Source organism: Brachyistius frenatus, unplaced genomic scaffold (genome assembly GCF_029030835.1).
Source record: "Brachyistius frenatus isolate BFR_SWC_R1_liver_20210118 unplaced genomic scaffold, ASM2903083v1 Contig_115, whole genome shotgun sequence".
Classification (NCBI taxonomy): Eukaryota; Metazoa; Chordata; class Actinopteri; family Embiotocidae; genus Brachyistius; species Brachyistius frenatus.
Window position 1 is genome coordinate 1 of NW_027210714.1, and position 22,292 is coordinate 22,292.

At 43.4% G+C, this 22,292-nt stretch overlaps 1 protein-coding gene across 1 annotated transcript; it reads left to right on the forward strand.

Moving 5' to 3' along the window:
• Nucleotides 1-14,179: 14,179 nt before the first annotated feature.
• On the forward strand, nt 14,180-19,928 carry LOC138629401 (G-protein coupled receptor 26-like). Its single transcript, XM_069713059.1, has 3 exons — nt 14,180-15,722; nt 16,697-16,810; nt 19,643-19,928. Exons 1-3 carry the CDS (start codon nt 15,055-15,057, stop codon nt 19,869-19,871), a joined length of 1,011 nt encoding a protein of 336 aa, XP_069569160.1. The 5' UTR covers nt 14,180-15,054; the 3' UTR covers nt 19,872-19,928.
• Nucleotides 19,929-22,292: the final 2,364 nt, after the last annotated feature.

Consider the following 22,292-nt stretch of genomic DNA (forward strand, 5'->3'; position numbering starts at 1 on the left):
TTGTTTTCCTTGAAAGGCATTAAAAATACATTACTGAAACACTTGTTTCTTCAGGCTTTGAACAGAAGGTTAAATTCTAGAGTTTCACATGAAAACTTTACCGCCTCGTCCTCAACTTTGCATTTCACTCTGGCAAGCTTTACATCGATGTTCTCCATCTTTCGAACGCAGCCTTTTTTTTATTTTTATTTTTTTAAGGACTGTTAATGCAACTCGGTTGATTACTGTTGATTTATGTTTTCTCACTTTTCACTGGAGGCCAACAACAATGCAAAATAGTCTGTAGAACTACTGTCTGAAAATTCCTAAAAAAAAAAAAAATTAATACAGACACTGCAACAGTTTTGCTTAAAGTTATTTATTCACACTAATATAATATATAATATTATAATATCATAAAATCATGATATATTGTAGATGAACTAAATCTGTGTGTTTGTAGGTATCTGTCGTGTAATTGCAGCGCCACAATCAGTTTCGGATGTTAACCAATGATTATGATCCATTTCATGCTTTTCAGGGGCCCAGATGGAAATCCAGGAGACAAAAGGGACCCCTTCGCTGAAACGGAAGCTTTTTAATATTCTCATTAATCTTTTAAATTACCGCATGTGTTTAATTTGTAATTAGTTCTCAAAGAACACAAGGTGACACGATGTCTTTGATAGAGAAAGGTCGACTCTATCAAAGGCCAGTCGGTTCTCAACAATTCCGATAACAACAGAAGATCCTTTTGGATTTTTAAGAAAAATATATGGGCAGAACTGGGAAATCAATTTTGCTACTTTTATTTTGTTTCAACTGATAGAAGAGGAGAACTAAAAGTTGTCTTTATGAAGACAAATAATACATCATAATATTTACAGTCAAGTAGGACACTCATAGTAAAAACATTTGTGAACACCATTTTCCCCAAACTTGAGATGACTTCTCTGTGCGGTGCTCCGTATACACTCAATATTTACAAAACATACTTCAGAATTTATTTATCTGTTAATAACTGTTATCCCCCTGTTTCCTATAGTTTCTACTCGACTAAATTATTATTGTTCTTCTAAAGTTATCACAAGGTTTCATTCAACCTTTTCAGTCCCGACAAGTCAATTTAGCCAACGTTCAACTAAAACAAAATAAAGTAAAGCGTCGAGAATTTCCCCCAAAAATGAAGTCAAACGAAACTTTTTTTCTTCTTCTTTCCTGTCCTGTTAATCATTTTAAAGCCTCCTTAGATGTACAGTGGGTACGGAAAGTATTCAGACCCTTTTAAATTTTTCACTCTTTGTTTCATTGCAGCCATTTGCTAAAATCAAAAAAGTTCATTTTATTTCTCATTAATGTACACTCAGCACCCCATCTTGACAGAAAAAAACAGAAATGTAGAAATTTGTGCAAATTTATTAAAAAAGAAAAACTGAAATATCACATGGTCATAAGTATTCAGACCCTTTGCTCAGTATTGAGTAGAAGCACCCTTTTGATCTAGTACAGCCATGAGTCTTCTTGGGAATGATGCAACAAGCTTTTCACACCTGGATTTGGGGATCCTCTGCCATTCTTCCTTGCAGATCCTCTCCAGTTCCGTCAGGTTGGATGGTGAACGTTGGTGGACAGCCATTTTCAGGTCTCTCCAGAGATGCTCAATTGGGTTTAGGTCAGGGCTCTGGCTGGGCCAGTCAAGAGTGGTCACAGAGTTGTTCCGAAGCCACTCCTTTGTTATTTTAGCTGTGTGCTTAGGGTCATTGTCTTGTTGGAAGGTGAACCTTCGGCCCAGTCTGAGGTCCAGAGCACTCTGGAAGAGGTTTTCTTCCAGGATATCTCTGTACTTGGCCGCATTAATCTTTCCTTCAATTGCAACCAGTCGTCCTGTCCCTGCAGCTGAAAAACACCCCCATAGCATGATGCTGCCACCACCATGTTTCACTGTTGGGATTGTATTGGGCAGGTGATGAGCAGTGCCTGGTTTTCTCCACACATACCGCTTAGAATTAACGCCAAAAAGTTCAATCTTGGTCTCATCAGACCAGAGAATCTTATTTCTCATAGTCTGGGAGTCCTTCATGTGTTTTTTTGGCAAACTCTATGTGGGCTTTCATATGTCTTGCACTGAGGAGAGGCTTCCGTCGGGCCACTCTGCCATAAAGCCCCGACTGGTGGAGGGCTGCAGTGATAGTTGACTTTGTGGAACTTTCTCCCATCTCCCTACTGCATCTCTGGAGCTCAGCCACAGTGATCTTTGGGTTCTTCTTTACCTCTCTCACCAAGGCTCTTCTCCCACGATTGCTCAGTTTGGCTGGACGGCCAGGTCTAGGAAGAGTTCTGGTCGTCCCAAACGTCTTCCATTTAAGGATTATGGAGGCCACTGTGCTCTTAGGAACCTTGAGTGCTGCAGAAATTATTTTGTAACCTTGGCCAGATCTGTGCCTTGCCACAATTCTGTCTCTGAGCTCCTTGGACAGTTCCTTCGACCTCATGATTCTCATTTGCTCTGACATGCACTGTGAGCTGTAAGGTCTTATATAGACAGGTGTGTGCCTTTCCTAATCAAATCCAATCAGTTTAATTAAACACAGCTGGACTCCAATGAAGGAGTAGAACCATCTCAAGGAGGATCAGAAGAAATGGACAGCATATGAGTTAAATATGAGTGTCACAGCAAAGGGTCTGAATACTTATGACCATGTGATATTTCAGTTTTTCTTTTTTAATAAATTTGCACAAATTTCTACATTTCTGTTTTTTTTCTGTCAAGATGGGGTCCTGAGTGTACATTAATGAGAAATAAAATGAACTTTTTTGATTTTAGCAAATGGCTGCAATGAAACAAAGAGTGAAACATTTAAAGGGGTCTGAATACTTTCCGTACCCACTGTATCTTTAGAGGGCTCCTGGGAAACCACAGGATCAAAGTCCATAACTAAATGAAAAAGTTAAAACTTGCTTTACTGTGCAGGTAAATGAATCAAATGCTGCTTACTCACTGCTGCATCACAATCTAATAATGTCAGACATGATATGCTTGCGACTCGGTCCTTTTTTCCGGGATCCGGTATTTTATATTTTCCAGATAAAACAAACTAAAAGACCTTTTATTTGTAATGCAGGAGACCTGTTTGTACATTGATGCAACAGTACGTTTTACTTCAGTAACACTTAAGTCACATGTTTCCCGTGACTGTCTGCCACTGTGTGTAAAGATCATGGTCAGAATACTTTCTGTGAATTATTTATCAATAACAAAAACTAGCTTTTTAGATTTTGCAGCTTTGGTGGAGGTTATTATGTGTTGTAGTGAAATGTTTCGGGAGCTGCGAATTATATACTGCTGTGCTGTTTCATTTTCATTTAGGTGATAAAATACAATGAAGATTCTCCTTCACTTGAACGACATGTGGCCGCCACAGAGGCAGACCCTTTGATGAGTGATTTGTTAAACCAGAGGTATAACAACAGGTATTTTCAACTCTCTCCATACAGCAAATTCCCCTTTCATGTTCCTCCAACTTGGTACTCGCAATCTGAAACAAGGCTACAATTGTGGTTGTCACCAAACAATGGCATTTTTTTCTTTTTTTTGCTCCCTAAATTCCCCATATCATCTCTACACAGATGAGCAATTTGTCTGTCATGAGGTCCGGGGCATCGGCCCACTCTGGGCCCATTTCACTGACAACACTGTTATTAGCGGTAAGCCGAGCCAGTGGCAAATGAATCTGCCTACTGTTCAGGAGGCCAGGGCTCTTTTCAGCGATTAATTCGATAAATATATTAATTATGAATCTGGTTGACAGTACAATCAGATCGTCGGGCTTCCAGGCTTGGCCTTTGTGATAATTCGGCTTTGAGATCGGGGCTCCTCGGGTTTCAGGAGCTATCATGCCCAGGGCGCAGCCTCTTATCAGCGCCTGACCCATTCACTCGGTAATTTCCTGTGTGTTGTAATTAAATGGAGGCTTTCTGATTGCAAGTGACTCTCTTTAAAAGGAGCTTCTTGGGTTTCAGGGGAGAGGGATGCTCAGTGGACTGGCCGTCTCCCTCGCCCTCTGCAGGGCTCAGTAGGCACAGAAATCGCCATATCTACACAGCAATACATAATACTAATACATTTTTTTTATTAGACTTTGTCTATCTGGGCACATGATTCATTTTCACGCTCGTTTTCCACGTCCCTAAATGACCCAAAGAAAAACCAACATCAGTAATTGAGTCTGAGACAAACTAATGTCAATCATAAAAAAATTGTAATCTAAAATTGCTATCAATATTCACAGTACAGTACAGTTTACTGAGACCCAGTTTCTCAGCTATCGGATGTCTTTGCTCTTTGAAACTTAACCCGAATGATGGTGTGTTTATTGATACGCTGGGATCTTGTGTCCACTGCTTCGAAAAAGTTTAGGAAATCCTCTGCTGGCTGCTGACAGTAGGTCATGGAGGTCTATTGTCGGTGCTGACTTTACCTGTCTATCTCCGCTCGGATACAGTTACAGAACAGGCTGATGGACATCCTGAGCTGGGCGTGGAGCCTGCAGCAGCAGTCTGCCAGTGTCGCCTGACAAACGGCTACAAGGCAGTGGGACGTTTTCAGTGACGCACCCCTTGTTGCTGTCTGATTTTTATGGTGAAAAGAAATAATTGTTATGATTAAAAAAAAGAGGGACAAAACTAAAGTTTTATTGTAAAAATCCAGCCCGGAAAATATCTTGGATTAATGACTAACTCGCAGAGAATAACAACATCGGACTTCGGAGCATAAAGTATGACAAAATAAAATTATATTTTAATTTAAGTTTTGCTGTACTTCATCTGCAAAGAAAAAAATTCTAATAAAAATGGAAATTACCCAGATTTGAAAACTTTAAAAAAAAACTTAAAATTGTGACATAAATTGTGTTTGACAATTTTTATTTTTTTTATTTTCATTCACTAGTAAAACACCTTATCCTCTCGAGTGTTATCCAGAAATAAGAATTAGCTCTGCTGAGCTGCCTCTGAAGGCTCAAAAGGTTTCCCTGCCGCCCTCTTTCACTTTTTCCTCTCTTGTACCACCAAGGCCCATAATTAAAACCCCGTTTTTTCATATGGCCGGTGAGCGCCATTAATTCAGAGAATGGAGCCATTATGGAGGTTGTGGCTCCCAGGGTAGCACTGGAGAAGAGGTGGGGCAGTGGCTTTTCAACACTAATGGCCCCTGTGTGTGCCTGCTATTAATCTCAACAAGGAGTGAAGTGGCTTTATTGCAGCTGCAGAAGCAGGGCGATGAGCCCCAAAACGCTGCCCAGATTAAATGGAGTTTAGTCTTGGGCCCTTTTCTCTGACCTCTGACATTGAAATAGTTGTCAACAGCGGGCTCACATTTACTCGCCATTACTTTGTACATATAATCAGGAACATTGTGCTCTTTTATTTCATGTTTTAGCACAAGATGCCTTTTTACTTCATGTGGACAGAAGCTTTAACGGCACCTTGTTTTGAATTTAAAAACAACCTGAAGTGATAATTCAGGGTGCCAAACAGCATCTTGGCTGAAAGCCCAATCCGTTGGTCACCTCCTGCCGCATAATATACACAGATGTCAAATGATTCATATATCTATGACAAGCAAGACGGGCAATTTATACACGCCATCCAAGTAGACGGGGACCGGCCTATAAATAGCAGGAAAATGACAAAGTAGATAAAACCAGCACTGACCTTGCTTCACCACAAGGAGGAACCACTGATTAAATTTTGCTGCAGTCGTAGTTCATTCCTCGCTCATGTACTAACTGTTGGACAAAGGCTTTCAGTCGGCTTGTAAAGCTGCGTTGTTTCACTAGATGGCAGAAGTGATTTACAGACTGAACTTGTGTCATCGCGACAGTGAACTCCCAAGATAACCTCTTTCATGAGCCCACCACCTGCACAAACACGAGTCGAAGCTCTTGCTTTTTCAGTCTCGCCAACAGCGATCACTCGGCTGGAAAGGAGGCTTCTTCTATACAGCGACAGTACGACTCCTGAAATAAAGTGATTATAAGTCACGGTTGATAGTAAATCCCAAAAGTATGTGTGTGTGTGTATAATCACATTGCTTCACAGATTTAGGATTATCCCAGAGGGATCTGATCATGGTTTCCATTTGCACAGCCTCATATGTGCCACATAGCTGCACGCTGGAGAGGAGACCCCAGAGGTTAATTGCACTCTCCTGCAAGTTAGATAGGGGGGCCTCTATGCAAACGGGGGCAAAACAAAATGCTGTCTCGCATTCATGCAATCACGCTGGTATGAAATTAATTTTCGGGAGCTAAAACCTGTTGTCATCCCCTTGTTGCATTCTATTCGTGCTGGCTACGTTAATCCGGAAATAAAAGAATAATTACACATTACCGTCTCTAATTAAGGTTTCTCTCAAAGGTGAATGAAACACTGATTAAATTTTTTATTTTTTTATTTTGGAGGGGATTTATTAAATTACTGTGAAATCAAATTAGGAAGGCAAATTAATCCTTGAAGTGAATTTAGATCAGTGACTGAGAAAATGGACTTTTCAACACAAAGCAGGGGTTGAGAAGGACGCGGATCGGGACAAAACACGGACACACTGCGGGTTGTTCGGACTCGGGTGATTATCAAGGCTACAGGTTTCGTTTGACTGAAGTCTTCTACATGGGTCTTATTTACATGTAGGTGGGGCAGGAGCGTGCACAAAGAAATCTAGAGGAGGAAGAGACTCCATTTCATCTTCTTTCAACCTCGGAGAAATGCCCTGCGGCTCCCTACTGTATGTGGCATGTTTTGCTTTATGCTCCTTGATCTGTCTTGTGATTCACATATGCATAAGTGACGTGCTGCGCAGGGTTGCTCTTACATCCCATCAGTGTGTTTTGCCGTCATTCCCACAATGAGAAAGTCTATTATTTTTTTTATTTTTTTGCAGCGATGAACACGGGTTTGCATCCCAGGAAACTCAACATGCATACCAAAGTGTTATTATACCCCTGAAGAAGAGCACAAACATGCACAAAAATGTTGAACTATTCCTTTAAGCATTCAATAAGTCTTATTATTGTTACTCCTAGAGACAAAAAAATAAATGTTGCATCGTCTGATTATACCAAAATGCTTCCCACAAATAGGTGATCGAGATTTAATTATACACACACACACACACACACACACACACACACACACACACACACACACACACACACACACACACACACACACACACACACACACACACACACACACACACACACACACACACACACACACACACACGTGAGTGAGGTTTCAAGATGACTTTCAGCAGAGCAATACAACATTTTATGGATTATTTATTTACTACTAATGTCTTTTCATTGTCAGTGAAGCAGGTTTCAGTTACAGTTCAGTAGTTTCTAGCTATCAGGGGAAACCAGTTATAAAAATATTGACACACTGAAGTAACAGTTAACATTAGCCATCATAGTCAAAACTGATGGCTATCCTATTATTCTCTGAAGTGACTTATCGACAACAGAAATATACTGAGAACAGGTGAAATTCTGGAGATATGCGTGTTAAATTTGTATTAGGGTCAAGAAAAGATCAAAGGTCAGTTGCTCTAGGCTGTAAGTCTGTACGTTGATGATGACTGATTATTCGTCAATTGTGCTCTTTAAGGTCTTGCATTATGCTGATTGACATTGATGAGTTTGCCCCTGGCAGTAATAGACACGACAGGTCTAAAGGGAACAGGATCGCTTTCCCCTTTTAAATTTTTTACTGTTATTTGATATATCTTTATAACAAAACCAAAAACATCCAGTATGGGGGAGGAATGTAATCAGCTCCCAGGGGAAAACATACAGTTTCTACAATTCAGCACGATGACAGTCCCTCCTATCTCCGCTTTATGTTTATCCAGATGCTTATTAATCTAAAATCTATGCAGCTTCACAGCTCTGACATTTGGTACGCTGCTGGAAAAATACTAATAACAAGATCAATACGCTGGAAATTGTGTTTCCTCCGCTGTAGCGTGGGCTTCAAGGAACAGCTGACACTGTCACTGTGAACTCAACTGTGAAATAAAGAGATGACAGACAGATAGCCTCGTATTTGAGCCGCTGTACGACCTGAATTGACACGGTTGAATGTGGCTTTTATTTTGTAATGTGGTGAAACTACCACTGGTATCAAACTCGGTTGCACTTTCTCCTTGTCAACATTAGGCAAAAAAATACAGCTCACTCCAGTTTATTTATTTTTTTTTTTCTCTGTAAGGCTCAACAGTTTTACATAATTATGCTATAAATCTGACAACGTCCTGCAAAATTTTGGGCGGCAAATGCTCGCAGAAAACTATCATAATAATTGTTTTATAGTCCTGATATTAACAAAGAGGCAAAAATAAATTTGTCAGTATGTACAATAAAACATTTCAAAATCAAATCCTTTGATTTGGTGGCAGCCTTAAACACATTTTGCCAAAACCCTTCTGGATCTATAATGAAAATTAGCTTGTACCCAACGGTCCAGTATCTGTGTTAACGATGTGCCGATTATGCAGTCAATTGCTGATGGCGAGCTCAGGCTTGGTGCTGGGTTTCCTCGACATCATCACACCTAATGTGAGAAGACGGGGCTCAGATTGTTGCAGGAGCGTTTAGATGGTGCTCTGCCCAGCCGGGCATGCAGAAGCAGGACGGGGACAAAAGTATCTCATCAAACAGGTTTTTTTTAATTTTTTTTTTTAACATTTTTATGCAGCATTTAAGGGTTTTATGAGATCATATCATTGTGTTATTGTAGCTGACGCAGTAATATAAACAGCATTTTAATGTTGTCGCTGGTCGAGTCGGAGCTAATTTTAAGTACCTCCGGATCATGATGCACCAGCGATGCATCATAATTTAATAGGAATTTTAGTTGCCTCTCTAGCTGCATTCGGTGGAGCAAAACCTTTCAACTCATTAATAGAGAGGAAGTCTAAAAGAGGACGTAAAACTGAACGATTACATAAAAATTGTGTGTAAATAGTTAAGTAAAAGTCAATTCCCATCACTGGTAACTGGGCCCATGTTAGAACAAGGCCGTGGATACAATATGTAAGCGGATTGGAACAGAAGTATTGGCAGCAAAACGTACTCGGGTGTCAAAAGTAGGAAACAATTTCCGATTTCGGACTTTTAGAAATGATTAATATGTTAACCGATAAGCAGTGTTTCGATAAAGTTTGTTGCTCGTTTTGTTCACGGTGTCCAGAAGATGAATCCTAATGATTCTGATCATAACATGACTTTTTTTTTTTTTTTTTTTAGCTTTTTGCCTGTCCTTTTCTGGTGCCACGAGTCAAAAGTTCCAGCTAACGGAGTCAAATATCTCAACATTTACGAGATGAATTGGCACAATTTTTGCTCTTTTTGTTGACGTTTGTGGTGTCTACAGAATGAATACCCCGGCTTTTTAATTGAGCCCATCGTCAGGTGCCCAATATTCGGCCTACCGGTACCTTTACGCCAGTTTGGTTTTCTTTACGATGAGCGTTGTTTCAGCCCCCCAGAGCCGCCAGCAAGACCATATACCGCCTCGAAGAGGAAGCCAATTATAAAGACCACCTTGTCATTCGGGTTGTTTAGCCTGTTCTAATCAGGGATGCTGAGATCTGAGACTCACGGTTGCTAATCAGGGCTAATTAGCTGCACCAGTGACGCGCTCCCTCACCTGGTGGTAATCAGCCTGGCTGGGAGGTTGTACAAAGAGGTTGGTTTGGTGCTCAGTTGTGTGCGTACCCAACTTGTAAGTGCGTACGGGCCTCCCTCCCTCCCTTCCTTCCCTCTCTCCCTCCCTCCTTCCCTCCCTCCCTCCCTCAAGACGGTCAACAGCTTCAGTTGGTTGTCTGGTTTGCAGCGTGTTTATTTTTGGGGATGAGATTTGTGTGTGTGTGTGTGTGTGTGTGTGTGTGTGTGTGTGTGTGTGTGTGCATGTGAGAGTGAGAGTGTGAGAGGGGTTGGTTTTGTTGCAAGCGGTGTAGAAGGGTGCTACCGCCAGCCTAGAATCTGTATTTCTGTATTTAATTTTTTTGAGTTCAATTCTTTTTGTTTTCCATCATTTTGATAGAGTAATTGTGTTTTATTTAAGTGCTTTAAAAAAAAAATTTTTTTTTTTTTTTTTATTAATTTCCCAACTAGCAAGCCTTGATTACCAGTTTTTTTTTTTTTTTTTTTTTTTTTTTGGAAACATAACAAGCCTCTTACAAAGCCTTGTATGTTTATTATACAAAGTCTTAATCTGCAAGGTAGTCTTATGCAATATCATGTTTGTTGAGGAGTGACCTGAAATGTCGTGGAGCAGAAGGATAAAAGAGGATGGCTACAACAAGTGCAGCCATACGGCACATGAGGACCTAATACACAGCATGGACATAAGATTTGTGGCGCTAATGGTAAACGCAGTGCTGTGTGCACGAGAACACGTTTGTAGCATCAATTCGTCAGATTAATCTGTGTTATATCGGTGTTCATAGGTTTGAGTTTCAAAACATAAACCTGTTATGCACAATCAGCAGCAGACAGAGCTGATTACACGATGTAATCGCTGACGAAATGACATGTGAACAAGGTATTTTTAGCCTTTTATCTTCAATTGGTTTTCAACAGCTTCATTAAGCCAGACGCTGCCCAGATCTCTTCATTGACTGAACCTTCTACTAATTATAGGCCTGTCTGATTGAAACCAGGTAGCCCGAGACGTGGGGAAAAAAAGGATTGTGAGGAGCTCATCCGAGCATTGATGCTCATTGCCATTACTGGGTATAAATATATAAAGGCTTTTTTTTTTTTTTTTTTTTTTTAATCGCTCTTTTACGAGCGGCTATCGGACTATTTCTTGGTCATGACCTGGCAACTAGTGGAGATTCTAGTTCCAGGTCTGGATCAAGTAGTTAATCCAGGTAAAATACTGGTTTGTTTGCACACAAAAAAAAAAATTAAAAAAAATGAATTAGTCAAATTTAGAGGTGCTGATTGGCAGGTCAGATCCCACCTGGACAGAGACAGGCATGTCAATTTACGTAAGCCAGCTGCCAGCAAAAACATTTTTTTGGGACATTCATAAAAGTGGTAACAATATTTTCATCAAACTCTTTGCATGAAAGCAAATAAGTCTATTTCCCAAAATGATGAACTTTTCCTTCGTCGTAAACCTATTCAGGAAGTGTACAAATCCTAAAGTTTTTTTTTTTTTAACAATATGACTTAATTTAAGCTTTGGAAACTGTAATAACAGCTTCACACACTGTTCCACTGCTGCTTTAACTACTTTGGCTCACACGAGCTGTACCGCGCTCTGTTCAATATCAGACTGGTTTGCAGCGGCGATGACTAAGTCAGGAGTAACACGAAGCTCGCCTCTCAGCATTATTGTTAGCAGTGTCAACACCTTCATCTCTCCTTACTTGCAGGTTGGCATTTCACTCTGTTTGTGTAGAGCTTCTTGTCTTGAGTGAGTGTCCCTGCCGTCTCCACCTTTGACTTTTTTTTTTATAAACTACAAGACTGCTGTGCCACCAGTCAGCTCAACGCTCCCAGCACGCCGTCTACCGAGTTACGTAACACAGTCGTCCTGTCTCAGTTGTGGAAGTTTTACACTCGTCATATTTGCAACAAATTTCTCCAAACTTTTTTTAAGATGTTGCTCCTCAACTCGAGATGCAAGTCCTGCGTCACTCGTCGAGATGTGTTGAAAATGTAAGTCGTAAGTCTATATTCAAAACAGGCCGGGAGACGCAGAAGCTAAAGCAACAACGTCGCGGTTTAAAATTTACGCCGGCCTGCCAATCAGAGGGAAGTCGAGTGTGGAATTGGAACTGGCAGCAAATTCAAATCCACACTGTCACAGCACAAAGGAGGAGCGCTGCAGGCTCTCTCTCATCCTACCATCTCGCACAGTCAAGTCCTGCACTTGTTAAATCTTCTGACAAGAGGTATTATCTTCAAAGTGCAGATCTGCAGTCTGGAGATCTTGTCTCAGCCACAGTAAACATGAAGGACTCACCCACAAAACGGAGATTTTCATGATACATAAGCCGTCCTGCGCATTTAAAAGAAGACGATGAATAATGGCAATAGTATCCCGTTGGAATTCAAATTTTAGCCAGAGGCAGTGTATGCAGGGGAAATGAAGGTGATCTTTATATACCTATGATGGAAAAAGTCAAAGATAATATATTTTTTTAAAAGGGATCATTAATACTAAACATGCCCGTGCGTTAAATGTAAAGTTGTACTGTTTTTATATCTTTACAAATTCAATGTCCACGAGTCAGGGACTATTAATTGGACACAAGCACCTGCTGGAAAGATTGCAGATCTAAATGGACGTATCCTCTGAGTCTGAAAAGTGAAGCCAACGCGGAAGTCCTTCAAAGTGCAATACCACTGTGGGCCACAAGGGCCTGGTTTAAAAAAAAAAAAAAATCCTCTGACTCTTGATACACTCCTCACACTCCTCCCTAGCTCTTCCAAATATGGTCAATTCTGTTCAAAAATAACTAAGATGGCGACTGGAGGCTTCAAAACGTCAGTTAACAAACCAATGGGTGAGTTGCTGCCTAATTTCAACCGACCGAACACCCCTCGACTCATCCTTCCCTTCCGAGCATGTAGGAGAATCGACGGTGGCCCCAAAACTCCCCCCCCCCCAAAAAAAAAAATACAAAGTCCCTCTTTGGAGCCAGCGTCTGGTTTATCCGTTCGGAGCTACTGTAGGAACGTGACGCTCCCTATATACATACGAAGGGTTCATTCTAAGGTAACGAAAACACATGATGGATGTCTAAAGACATCAGTAAGGGCTGCTGGCTTTTACCTGGACTGACCTCAGTGGTGTTTATTTCATAAAAAAATATCCTCGATATTCTTTAATCATTGTATTTCATGTCCGTCTCGTGCATAGACATAGTGATGTCCTCAAATTAAGCTTCTTTTCTTTTTTTTTTCAGGTGGCATGAAAGAATATTTTGAAAATTTGCCAGCTAGAGCAACAATATCCGTCACAAGTGCCATCATCTCACCCATGCGCACTACATTATCCATCCGTATCACTCAAGCCCCTCCGAGCTGTATTTTTAGAGGCATTTTTTTTTCTCTCTCGCTCTCTTCCCACAGACATTATTGTCTGTGCAGCTGGCATTTAATTATGAAAAGAATAATTAAAGCGATGCCAATAAAAAGCTGCTCTTGCGCGCGGGATCAACTGGTGGCTCTGAGCCGATAAGGCCTCTGAAGTGACGGCAGAGAGCACTTTGGCTGCGTCGGCGCTTCGAGTGCGCCTTTCTCCACGGGCCGACTGCCCCGTCACATGTAAAAGCACGCAATGCCGGAAATGCATCCGTCATAGCCAAAGCCTCACTCCAGGCCAAGACAGAGCTGCGTTTCAGCCTAATAACACCCAGCAGCTGGCAGGGGTGCCTTCCCCCGCGGCCGCCTTCTCTTTGCATCCAGAGCAAACATCGGTGCACTCCACCAGACACCATTACAGGACGGGGATTTAATGAGCCTCACTTTCAAAGCATAGCTTCCCCCCCCCCCCCACACACACACACCACCACCACCTCCACCACCACACCACCCTCTTTGTTCCTCCTCTCTCTGTTCACCTTTTTGGCCACACCGGAGCGACGGAAGAGGACACGGTGGTCTGCCTGTACTGTCACATCTCCACAGTCAAATACCATGTGTGTTGCAGCAACAATAACTCTTTTCCGCCCACGCACTCAGCCCCCCCCCCCCTTTCCCCTCACTTCCCTCTCCTCCTTCCCCCTCCCTCCCTCCCTCCCTCTCTCCACCTCCCCCTCCACTTATTGCAACCACAACCACCACCTTATTCTGCTCAGGCGCCTTCAGTGGCTCGCGTGCCGCATCACACTGTGATGAATCCCACGCTTCAGAGGAAGAAGAAGAAGAAGAAGAAGAAGAAGAAGAAGAAGAAGAAGAAGAAGAAGAAGAAGAAGAAGAAGAAGAAGAAGAAGAAGAAGAAGAAGAAGAAGAAAAAAAAATTCTCCACGCGAAAGTCCAGAGGGGAAGCAGAGTGTGGGGGCGTTTTCCAGCTTCCAGGGGAACAGAAGATGTTGTTCCTTATCAATGTGATGAAGCAGACTTAATGAATAAGGATGAGGAGGAGATGCTGCTGGGATGCAATGATGGTTGAGACCAGCATTGGCCAGCATTGGCCACCTGAGTGCTTTCACGTCAACCATTTGATGATTCATTAAAAATGCCTCCCGACAGGCTGTCTTGTGTGCTCTGTAGTGCCAGTGTGACAGTTTCCTTAGAATATGCGAGCTGTATAGTATTTATTGCCACGACACTTCTGCTTCACAATGAATCTAAAGGAGAGTTTAAAGACGATACAAAAAAAAAAAAAAAAAAAAGATTCACAACTAACTGTAAAAAAAAAATAGTGTTCTTTGTCGAAATTAACACACACACAAAAAAGATTTTACACACAGCAGATGTGTCATTTCCTGTTACATCTGTTTCACAACGTATTCTTCGTCGAAGATGAGTTTAAATCACGTTAATTCAGGCAATTCGTCTCGGAATCAGTTGAACTCTCCTGTTATTTGTATTTTCGCTGTCGCTCAGAGGAGACGGGGGAGAGAACGAGTAGCCCACACACCGTGCAGTGCGCGCGGAGGGGTGATGCCTCGGGAGCGCATCACAGGACGACAAAACCCCTCTGCAACACGCAGTGCCAGAACAGAGCAGCTTTGGGCACGAGAGCTCGTTTCCTGTAGTTTAAGAGGAATAACGGGGAGTTCGTCTCTTACGGATTTCCCCCCCCCCCCCCAAAAAAAAAAAGAAAACAAAAAAAAACAACGTTGGCTTACTTCTTGTCATGCCGGAATCCTCCTGATCGCGTCTGCTGCGCGGAGACTTATGTAGTGGAGAGGAAGCGGGGATCTCCACCGGTGGAGAGATCTGGGGGATGCGTGGACACGGCTACGGGTGATTTAATGCGATTTTGCCGCCGCAAAACCAGACTGGATATGCGCACAAAAAGTGGGGAGAAGTGAGTTTTCACAGGATGGACACTGCGGAGGTAATTCTCTCTGTGTTGGTGGTTGTGATTATTATAGTGTCGTTGCTGTCCAACGTGCTGGTGCTGATCTGCTTTCTGTACAACCCGGAGATCCGCAAGCAGGTCCCCGGTCTGTTCAACCTCAACCTCACCTTCTGCAACTTGTTGCTAACCGTGTCCAATATGCCGCTCACTTTGGTGGGACTTGTCAGCAAGGCTCAGCCGGGGGGAGACGGCTTCTGCCAGATCGTGGGCTTCCTGGAGACCTTTCTGTCCACCAACTCGATGCTGAGCATGGCGGCTCTGAGCATCGACAGGTGGATCGCGGTGGTGTTCCCCCTGAGGTACCACTCCAAAATGCGGCACAAAGACGCGGCTTTTGTGCTCGGGTACACGTGGGCGCACTCCATGTCCTTCTCCACGGTGGCCACCTGCCTCTCCTGGGTGGGATACCACCGGCTTTACGCGTCCTGCACCCTGTCCAACCCGAGGGCGAGCAGCAGGACCCAGTTTGTTATCTTCACCGTGTTTTTCCACTCCTTCACCTTTCTGCTGTCTTTTATAGTGCTGTGTGTCACATACCTCAAAGTCCTTAAAGTGGCAAGGTTTCATTGCAGGAGGATAGACGTTATTACAATGCAAACTTTGGTGCTGCTCGTGGATATACACCCCAGGTGAGTTCCTTTTATTATTCCTGTTGGTATTACTACTTGTACTTCTTTGTATGCTGTAGTAATCTCCTGCGTAGATTCACATTTTGGCAGCTTTAAGGCGATGTTGAGATCGTCAGTTAGGAGAAGGCATTGAGGAAAACGGAACAACATGTTCAAATCTGCTCTTGTGAGAAACCAAACTCTTGTCCTGACCACAGAAACAGAACAGCGAGATCGGGCTTTACAGTCACTATGACGGGGAGTGATGGCACCTCGGGACAGATAGTACCGTTAATGATGCTTCGCGCTGACATTTGAATCGTGTCCTCAGTAGTCAGAGGGGATAGACAATGTAATTCTATTGAAATGTCAACCGGAGTGATTGCTTCTCTCTGCCTCCATACAGTGTAGCTAGAACAAATATATAGTAGCGAGGTGTGTGTGTGTGTGTGTGTGTGTGTGTGTGTGTGTGTGTGTGTGTGTGTGTGTGTGTGTGTGTGTGTGTGTGCGTGCGTGCCTGCATGCGTGCACGCATCAGAGAGTGAGAGTGTGTATGTATGTGTGTGTGTAAAAGCTCAATCAGGGGAAGCCTGGTTACACAGCCTGCTGTAGATTACAGCTAATGTTTACGAGGTGCATACTCTAAATCCTTCACGTCATTACTCACAATGCTGACCTCCATTTAATTAAATGTTACTTAAAGCGGTTTGTCATTGGCATCACAGCCACGGTGTGTTCAATTCGCACACAAAGTAACGCAGAAAGTGATGAAACTGAAATTGGGAGTTTGGGGGGTTGGGGGTGGGAGGAGGATCCCCACTTTGTAGTCTGCATTTTACTTCAGCTCAGCCTCTGCTGGCTCCTCCTAATACTTAACCTCGTCACAGCGGGGATGGACACAAGCGCACCCACTCCTCGCTGTCTGTTACAGTACGAGACAACACTAACTGCGTGTCCAACTGATTAGTAACCAGTTGAACTGCCTTTGCCTCCAGTGTTCGTCAGCGTTGCCTGGAGGAGCAGAAGAGGCGACGACAGAGAGCAACCAGGAAGATCAGCACCTTCATCGGCACCTTCATGCTCTGCTTCGCCCCCTACGTGATCACAAGGTGAGCGCCAGAGAGATCGAGGGACGAGACGGGGAAAACCACATTGGCACACACTGAGCAGCCTTTTGGTTACCTCCCTGCTCTGCTGCCTGTCACACACACACACACACACACACACACACACACACACACACACACACACACACACACACACACACACACACACACACACACACACACACACACACACACACACACACACACACCTACGAACCCACACTCCACCCCTCCCCTCGTGTCACCTCTCCACACTGGTCGGAGTTGGAAGATGAGATTGGCTGACCTTGTGATAAGTAATATGCCTCTTCTCTGCTGTTGCTGCTGCAGCATTAGCACTTTTCTGCTCAAGTTCACCGGGTGCATCTCGGTTGGTTAGGGAGAAGCCCCCTTGCATCGATCCCTGGGCAAAGAGAGGATGTCAAATGAGGCCTGGAGTGAGTGAAACACTGAAGCAACGTTAACGTGCGAGAAATTTAAAATCAATCAAAAGGACGTAAGAATATTATAGATAAAGCAAGGAAACACAATGAATGGCTTAATCTTTACTGCCAATATAAAACAGTTTTTTTTTTTTAAACTAAATTAGACGTGAATAAACATGAGACTCTTAGTGTCAGTTCTCCCCAAAAAAGTATTTCTTTTTCTAATGTCTTATCTTCTACTTAGTAAAGACATGGTTTGTGTTAATAGTCCCCGTTTGTCCTGAAGATTGTCCAGATTAACAGGGCCAGGAGGAAAATGTTGCTATTCAAAATGTTAAATTCCTTGAGTCAATGTTGCAAAGACCTGAAAAGAAATCCGCTTCACCTCGATTATATCGGGGTGGGATCAGAAATCACACAGACAGGCGGACCTATCTCAAAACCTGAACCGCACACACACTGAACCAAAACTGTCTGAATGCACGTCTGAATACCACCGTTTTTTTTTTTTTTTTTTTTTTTTGGAGGCAGCCCCTAGTGGCTCTCAGCCGCCGCTGCTCGTGACTACAGCGAGATGTGGTTGGCCTCCAGCTGCGGCTGCTCAGGCGCGAGTCTGCGCCGTTGCATTACGAGACAAAACCCGGAGGAGCACGTCTGCGGCCGTGAGACGACGTCGCCGTCACGGGCGACTGTTGCTGTGGCTTTGCCTCTTACGATCATGGCTGCGACACAGTTGTTTTAATGGTTTGTAACGCTACACGCGCAACGGTTGTGCAACGTGCAGCGGGCTGGCAAAGCCGCAGCGATCCGAACTCCTGCAGCGTGTCGGAAGCGCATCTGTCGCTGCAGGTTCAAACAGTGACGGGTGGATGTATCTATTGCGTCGTAGAGCAGGTGGATTTCAGAGAGTGGGCTCACAACCAGCAGCTGGATGCTGTCGGAGAAATGAACAATGAGCCCTAAATGCATCACGTAAAGGTTTTCCCTTATTGCATGTATTACAAACTGGACCGGGCCAACACGCCAACTGTTCTTCTGGATACAAAGGAATGTAAAGCATGTTGGGAGCGAATGCAAAAGTACTTTGAGGTAAAGTTGTTGCGAGGGTAGACGCAAGTTCTCAAATAGAACTTCCCAGCCACGAGCTTTCAGGTGCTCTAAGGCATTTCTTAATAGTGGAAATGCATTTAAGTATGCTGATTTCACGTCTTCTGACAGCAACACAAGCACACGCTAAAGACAATCCAGAAGATGTAGCCGTCTTCATTTTATCCACTAAACATTGCTCTTGTGGCGTCTTGGATTAAAATCGTAAAGTGGAAGAAGTTGGGACTATTTTTTGACGCGAAACATTCCGCCGTGTTTACTCCCATCCGCTCGGACAACGGGCGGACAATTTTGCTGTGTTTATCAGTGACGTGTCAGTCGCGGATGACCATGGCCGCGCCGGCAGTTTACTAATTAAAATCGGAATATATTAACGCTAAAAGCTCCTCGACCGCCCGCCCGAGGCTCGTCGTGTGTGTAGCGAGAGCCCCGCTGTGGTGGTGCGGCAGCTTGACTTAACCTCCTGTTCCCTCTGTGTCCGTCAAGGAGTGTGTGGGCAAATGTCAGCGATGGCTGCTGGCCTATGAAAGGCCAGTGTTAATGTGCTGACAGAGCTCAATTGTGCACAGAGTAATCATACAGAGTGCAGGCGGGAGAGGGTCAGCGGTTTTTATACACCTTTTATGACACCACGAACAGTGAAATATTTTCACACTTCACAAAAGTTAACGTGAAAGTAATTAGGTCACTTCAAGTTCCAGTTTGACGCCTTTCGGACTGACATCCGCTCCTGTGAGATGCCGACAACTGCCGAGGCTCATTAGGAGCCCCTTTAAAACAAATGTGTGGTATTTTAAATGCTCGGTTGTAAATTACAGTTAAAGTTAATTTCCATGTTTCCGGACGCTCATCACTGCTTAGACAAATCTGTTTTTATCCCTCCGGTGCCGCTGACGTTGTGCCAAATGACATAAAATGCTGCTGGCTGCAAATGAGGAGTGAGATATAAAAAAAGAAAGAAAGAAAGATAAAAAAAAAAAAAGTAGTTGAATACTGTGAATCCACGCGAGAGAAGGAGGGGGAGATGATTCGTGATTCACTTTACAGCTTCCTACATCTGATCATGTGGGTGATTGCAAACAATCAATAAGTTCTTAATGAGATGACTGTACAGAAATGAAAACGGAATCTTTACACGGTGACAAAAGAAGCGCCCTGCTCGCAGTGAAAAGAAAGAGCTCTTATGTGCAACAGGGACTTGCAAATTAATTCCCATTCCTGCATAATAATCTCAGGGCATGCGTGTCTTTTCCAGCATGTTTGCTCGCCTTTTCAAACACTCTCTCTTTATGCTCGCCCGCAGGATCGTGGAGTTATTTCCAGCGGTGCCTATCAACCCTCACTGGGGAATCGTCTCCAAGTGCTTGGCTTACAGCAAGGCGGCGTGCGACCCCTTCGTGTACTCCCTGCTCCGGAACCAGTACAAGAAGACGTGCTCCGACATCATCAACAGGCTGCTGAAGCGCAGCTCCCTGAACGCGTCCGGCCGCGGCCACGAGAACCAGGGAAACAGCATACCGACGGCCGAGTGACGCGGCGCGCGCTGACGTTATGCTGGCTGAGGGCTGACCTGGCGACCGTCGGGCAAAGGGGGAAGGGGAGGGCGAGGGGGAGGGGGGGGGGGGGGGGAAAGAAGAAGGCAAATCTTGGTTGTTCCTGTCCACGTCTGCTTGAATTTGGTCTGACGTGCTCAAGGCAAGAAAGAAAGAAAGAAAGAAAGGGGGAGGGGGAGAAAAAAAAAAAAAAAAAAAAAAGGAGTCTCTGCAGTCAAGGTCATATCCCTGCACAGGAAACACCACTGTGCTCGTATAGCGAGTGCCCAGAACAGCAGATCAGCGCAGTGAACTCGCTGCGAGGTCGATAAATAACAGCAGATTTCACATCCACCCGGAGAGACGGGATAAGCTCGCCCGGGAAGAACGGGCCAGTTCACAGCCTCAGTACTTAAACTGGGGAGGCTTTCGGTCCGATATGACGCAGAGTTCGATATGTATCGATTTCACAGTATTGTTTTGACACTGCTGCAGTATATTTTATTCATCTCATCTTTTAACAAAATGATGGGAGCGACTTGCATGTCTGTTTTAGTCTGGGCAAAGTGTTTGCGAGTGACTAGTTGATACGTCGGTCCTGTATGTAGCACTGAAAACTAGCCCGAACCGAAACGTGATACCGTGCAAGTCCCCCTAACTGTGTGACATGGTGAAAACGTACAGTACGGCAGACGGTGCCGCTGCACAGCCCGGCTCAGGTTTTTCCAGGCTTAATGGGGTAAAAAAAAAAAGAAAAAGAAACTCCAAATTAAGCGGATACGTTTATTTTTTACTGCATTTGTCTTGTAAAGCCACTTGAAGAAAAGAGCAAGATCCAGTGTTTTTTTGTTGTTGTTGTTTTGTTTTGGCACCGTTTGTGCATTCAACACCCATTTTGAAGGACTTGCTGAGGCCGAGGCAGAGCGGAGTTTTAATGGCAGAAACGAGCCTTCGAACCGGCTGCCTTTGCCGTCATGACTGGTGTGTGCCCCCTCGGGTTGTTCGGTCAAGTGGACCGTGATCGACCGTACTCACCCGGGTGGGTACCTCGCAGACACGAGCGAACTGGAATGATGCCTTCTCACACATTTGGGCGGGATGGAACGAAAAGGAAAATTTACGGCGCGAGATGTCTTCTTTTTTTTTTTCTTGCTTTTAGCAAAATGATCAGATGATTTGACGGCCATTTGTTGAAAGAAACAAAAACAAAACAAAAAAAACAAAAATCTTGGAAACTCCTCTGGATGCAGAGATAATTAATTTGAGTTCGTGGTAAAGCTGAAAGAAAAAAAACTTCTTGCTTCCTGCTTACTAAACATCCAAGGCACTTTTTAACAGTGATAGCTGAGAGCACCTTAAAGGCATGTTTGAATTTGTGAACATGCAAATACCGGTAAGGATGCTTGTTTTTGGTCCCCAAAACCGGATGATATGTCTTCGCTATGATCATAGTGTCATTCATTCTTGGGACAGTCGGCAGGTTTGTAGAGTAGCTTGCCATTAGCTGTAGTTCTATGAGCCTATTAATATAGATTTTTCTCAGTATGGCTAGATTACATCATATTAACTTTCTACTTTGATAAAAAGGTCTTAAGGTGACTTTTTTTTTTTTTCCTCACGAAGGAGCTTTCTTAAACTGAACAAAGCAATAGATTATGTTGAAAAGTCTTCACATATTTACAGAAGACACGATATAACATAGGCTAAATGTGGGGGAAAATGGCGTAAACACTTGAAATGATGCACTGTAACCTTCATTCTACGGATGCTGTCGCAGAGGTTCAACCCGTGGGTCTTTTAAGACGCCGAGCCGACAGGAGTCCGGCGAGAAGGCAAGGTCCATGTGAAACTACACAAACTTGAATGTTCTTGCTAGAATAATTTGTAGGGATGCAACAAATGATTCTTTTAACGATCAAGTAATCTGACAGTTATTTTTACCCTTATTAATCAATTATTTGTTTGGTCCATAAAAATCTCAGGAAACGCCCACAAATATTCTGTTTATAATTGTTAAAAAGAAAAAAAAAAAAGAAAAACGAACCGGAAGATTTTGACAGGAGAAGCTGGAGCTGATGAATTATGGGCATTTTTTGGGGGGGGAATCTAAAAATGACAAACAATTTGGGCGATTGCAAACATTTTCGGTCAATCAACTAATCAATGCAATGACCAATCGTTTCCCTCTGAAACCTAAATGAGAAGTGCTACAGTGGCCGAAAATTAAGGAGGGTCTGGAAGAAGCATCCCATTATTTAAAAAAACAAAACAAAACAAAAAAACATGAGGAGACTGTACCTGTTTGAATCAGTGCTAATTTAACTGCCCTCAAATCAGTGAATAAATATCACATCAGCCCACAGGGCGTTTTAATGTGGAAACCATAAGAAGTGGTAGATGGGCTGAAGGTAAAGGCTCATT

What these genes read in the sequence shown, in the direction of transcription:
- LOC138629401 (XM_069713059.1), top strand. Translation starts at nt 15,055, where the DNA reads ATGGACACTGCGGAGGTAATTCTCTCTGTGTTGGTGGTTGTGATTATT. An exon ending in CTCGTGGATATACACCCCAG is followed by an intron (nt 15,723 to 16,696) that starts GTGAGTTCCTTT and finishes CTTTGCCTCCAG; the next exon opens with TGTTCGTCAGCGTTGCCTGG. An exon ending in GCCCCCTACGTGATCACAAG is followed by an intron (nt 16,811 to 19,642) that starts GTGAGCGCCAGA and finishes GCTCGCCCGCAG; the next exon opens with GATCGTGGAGTTATTTCCAG.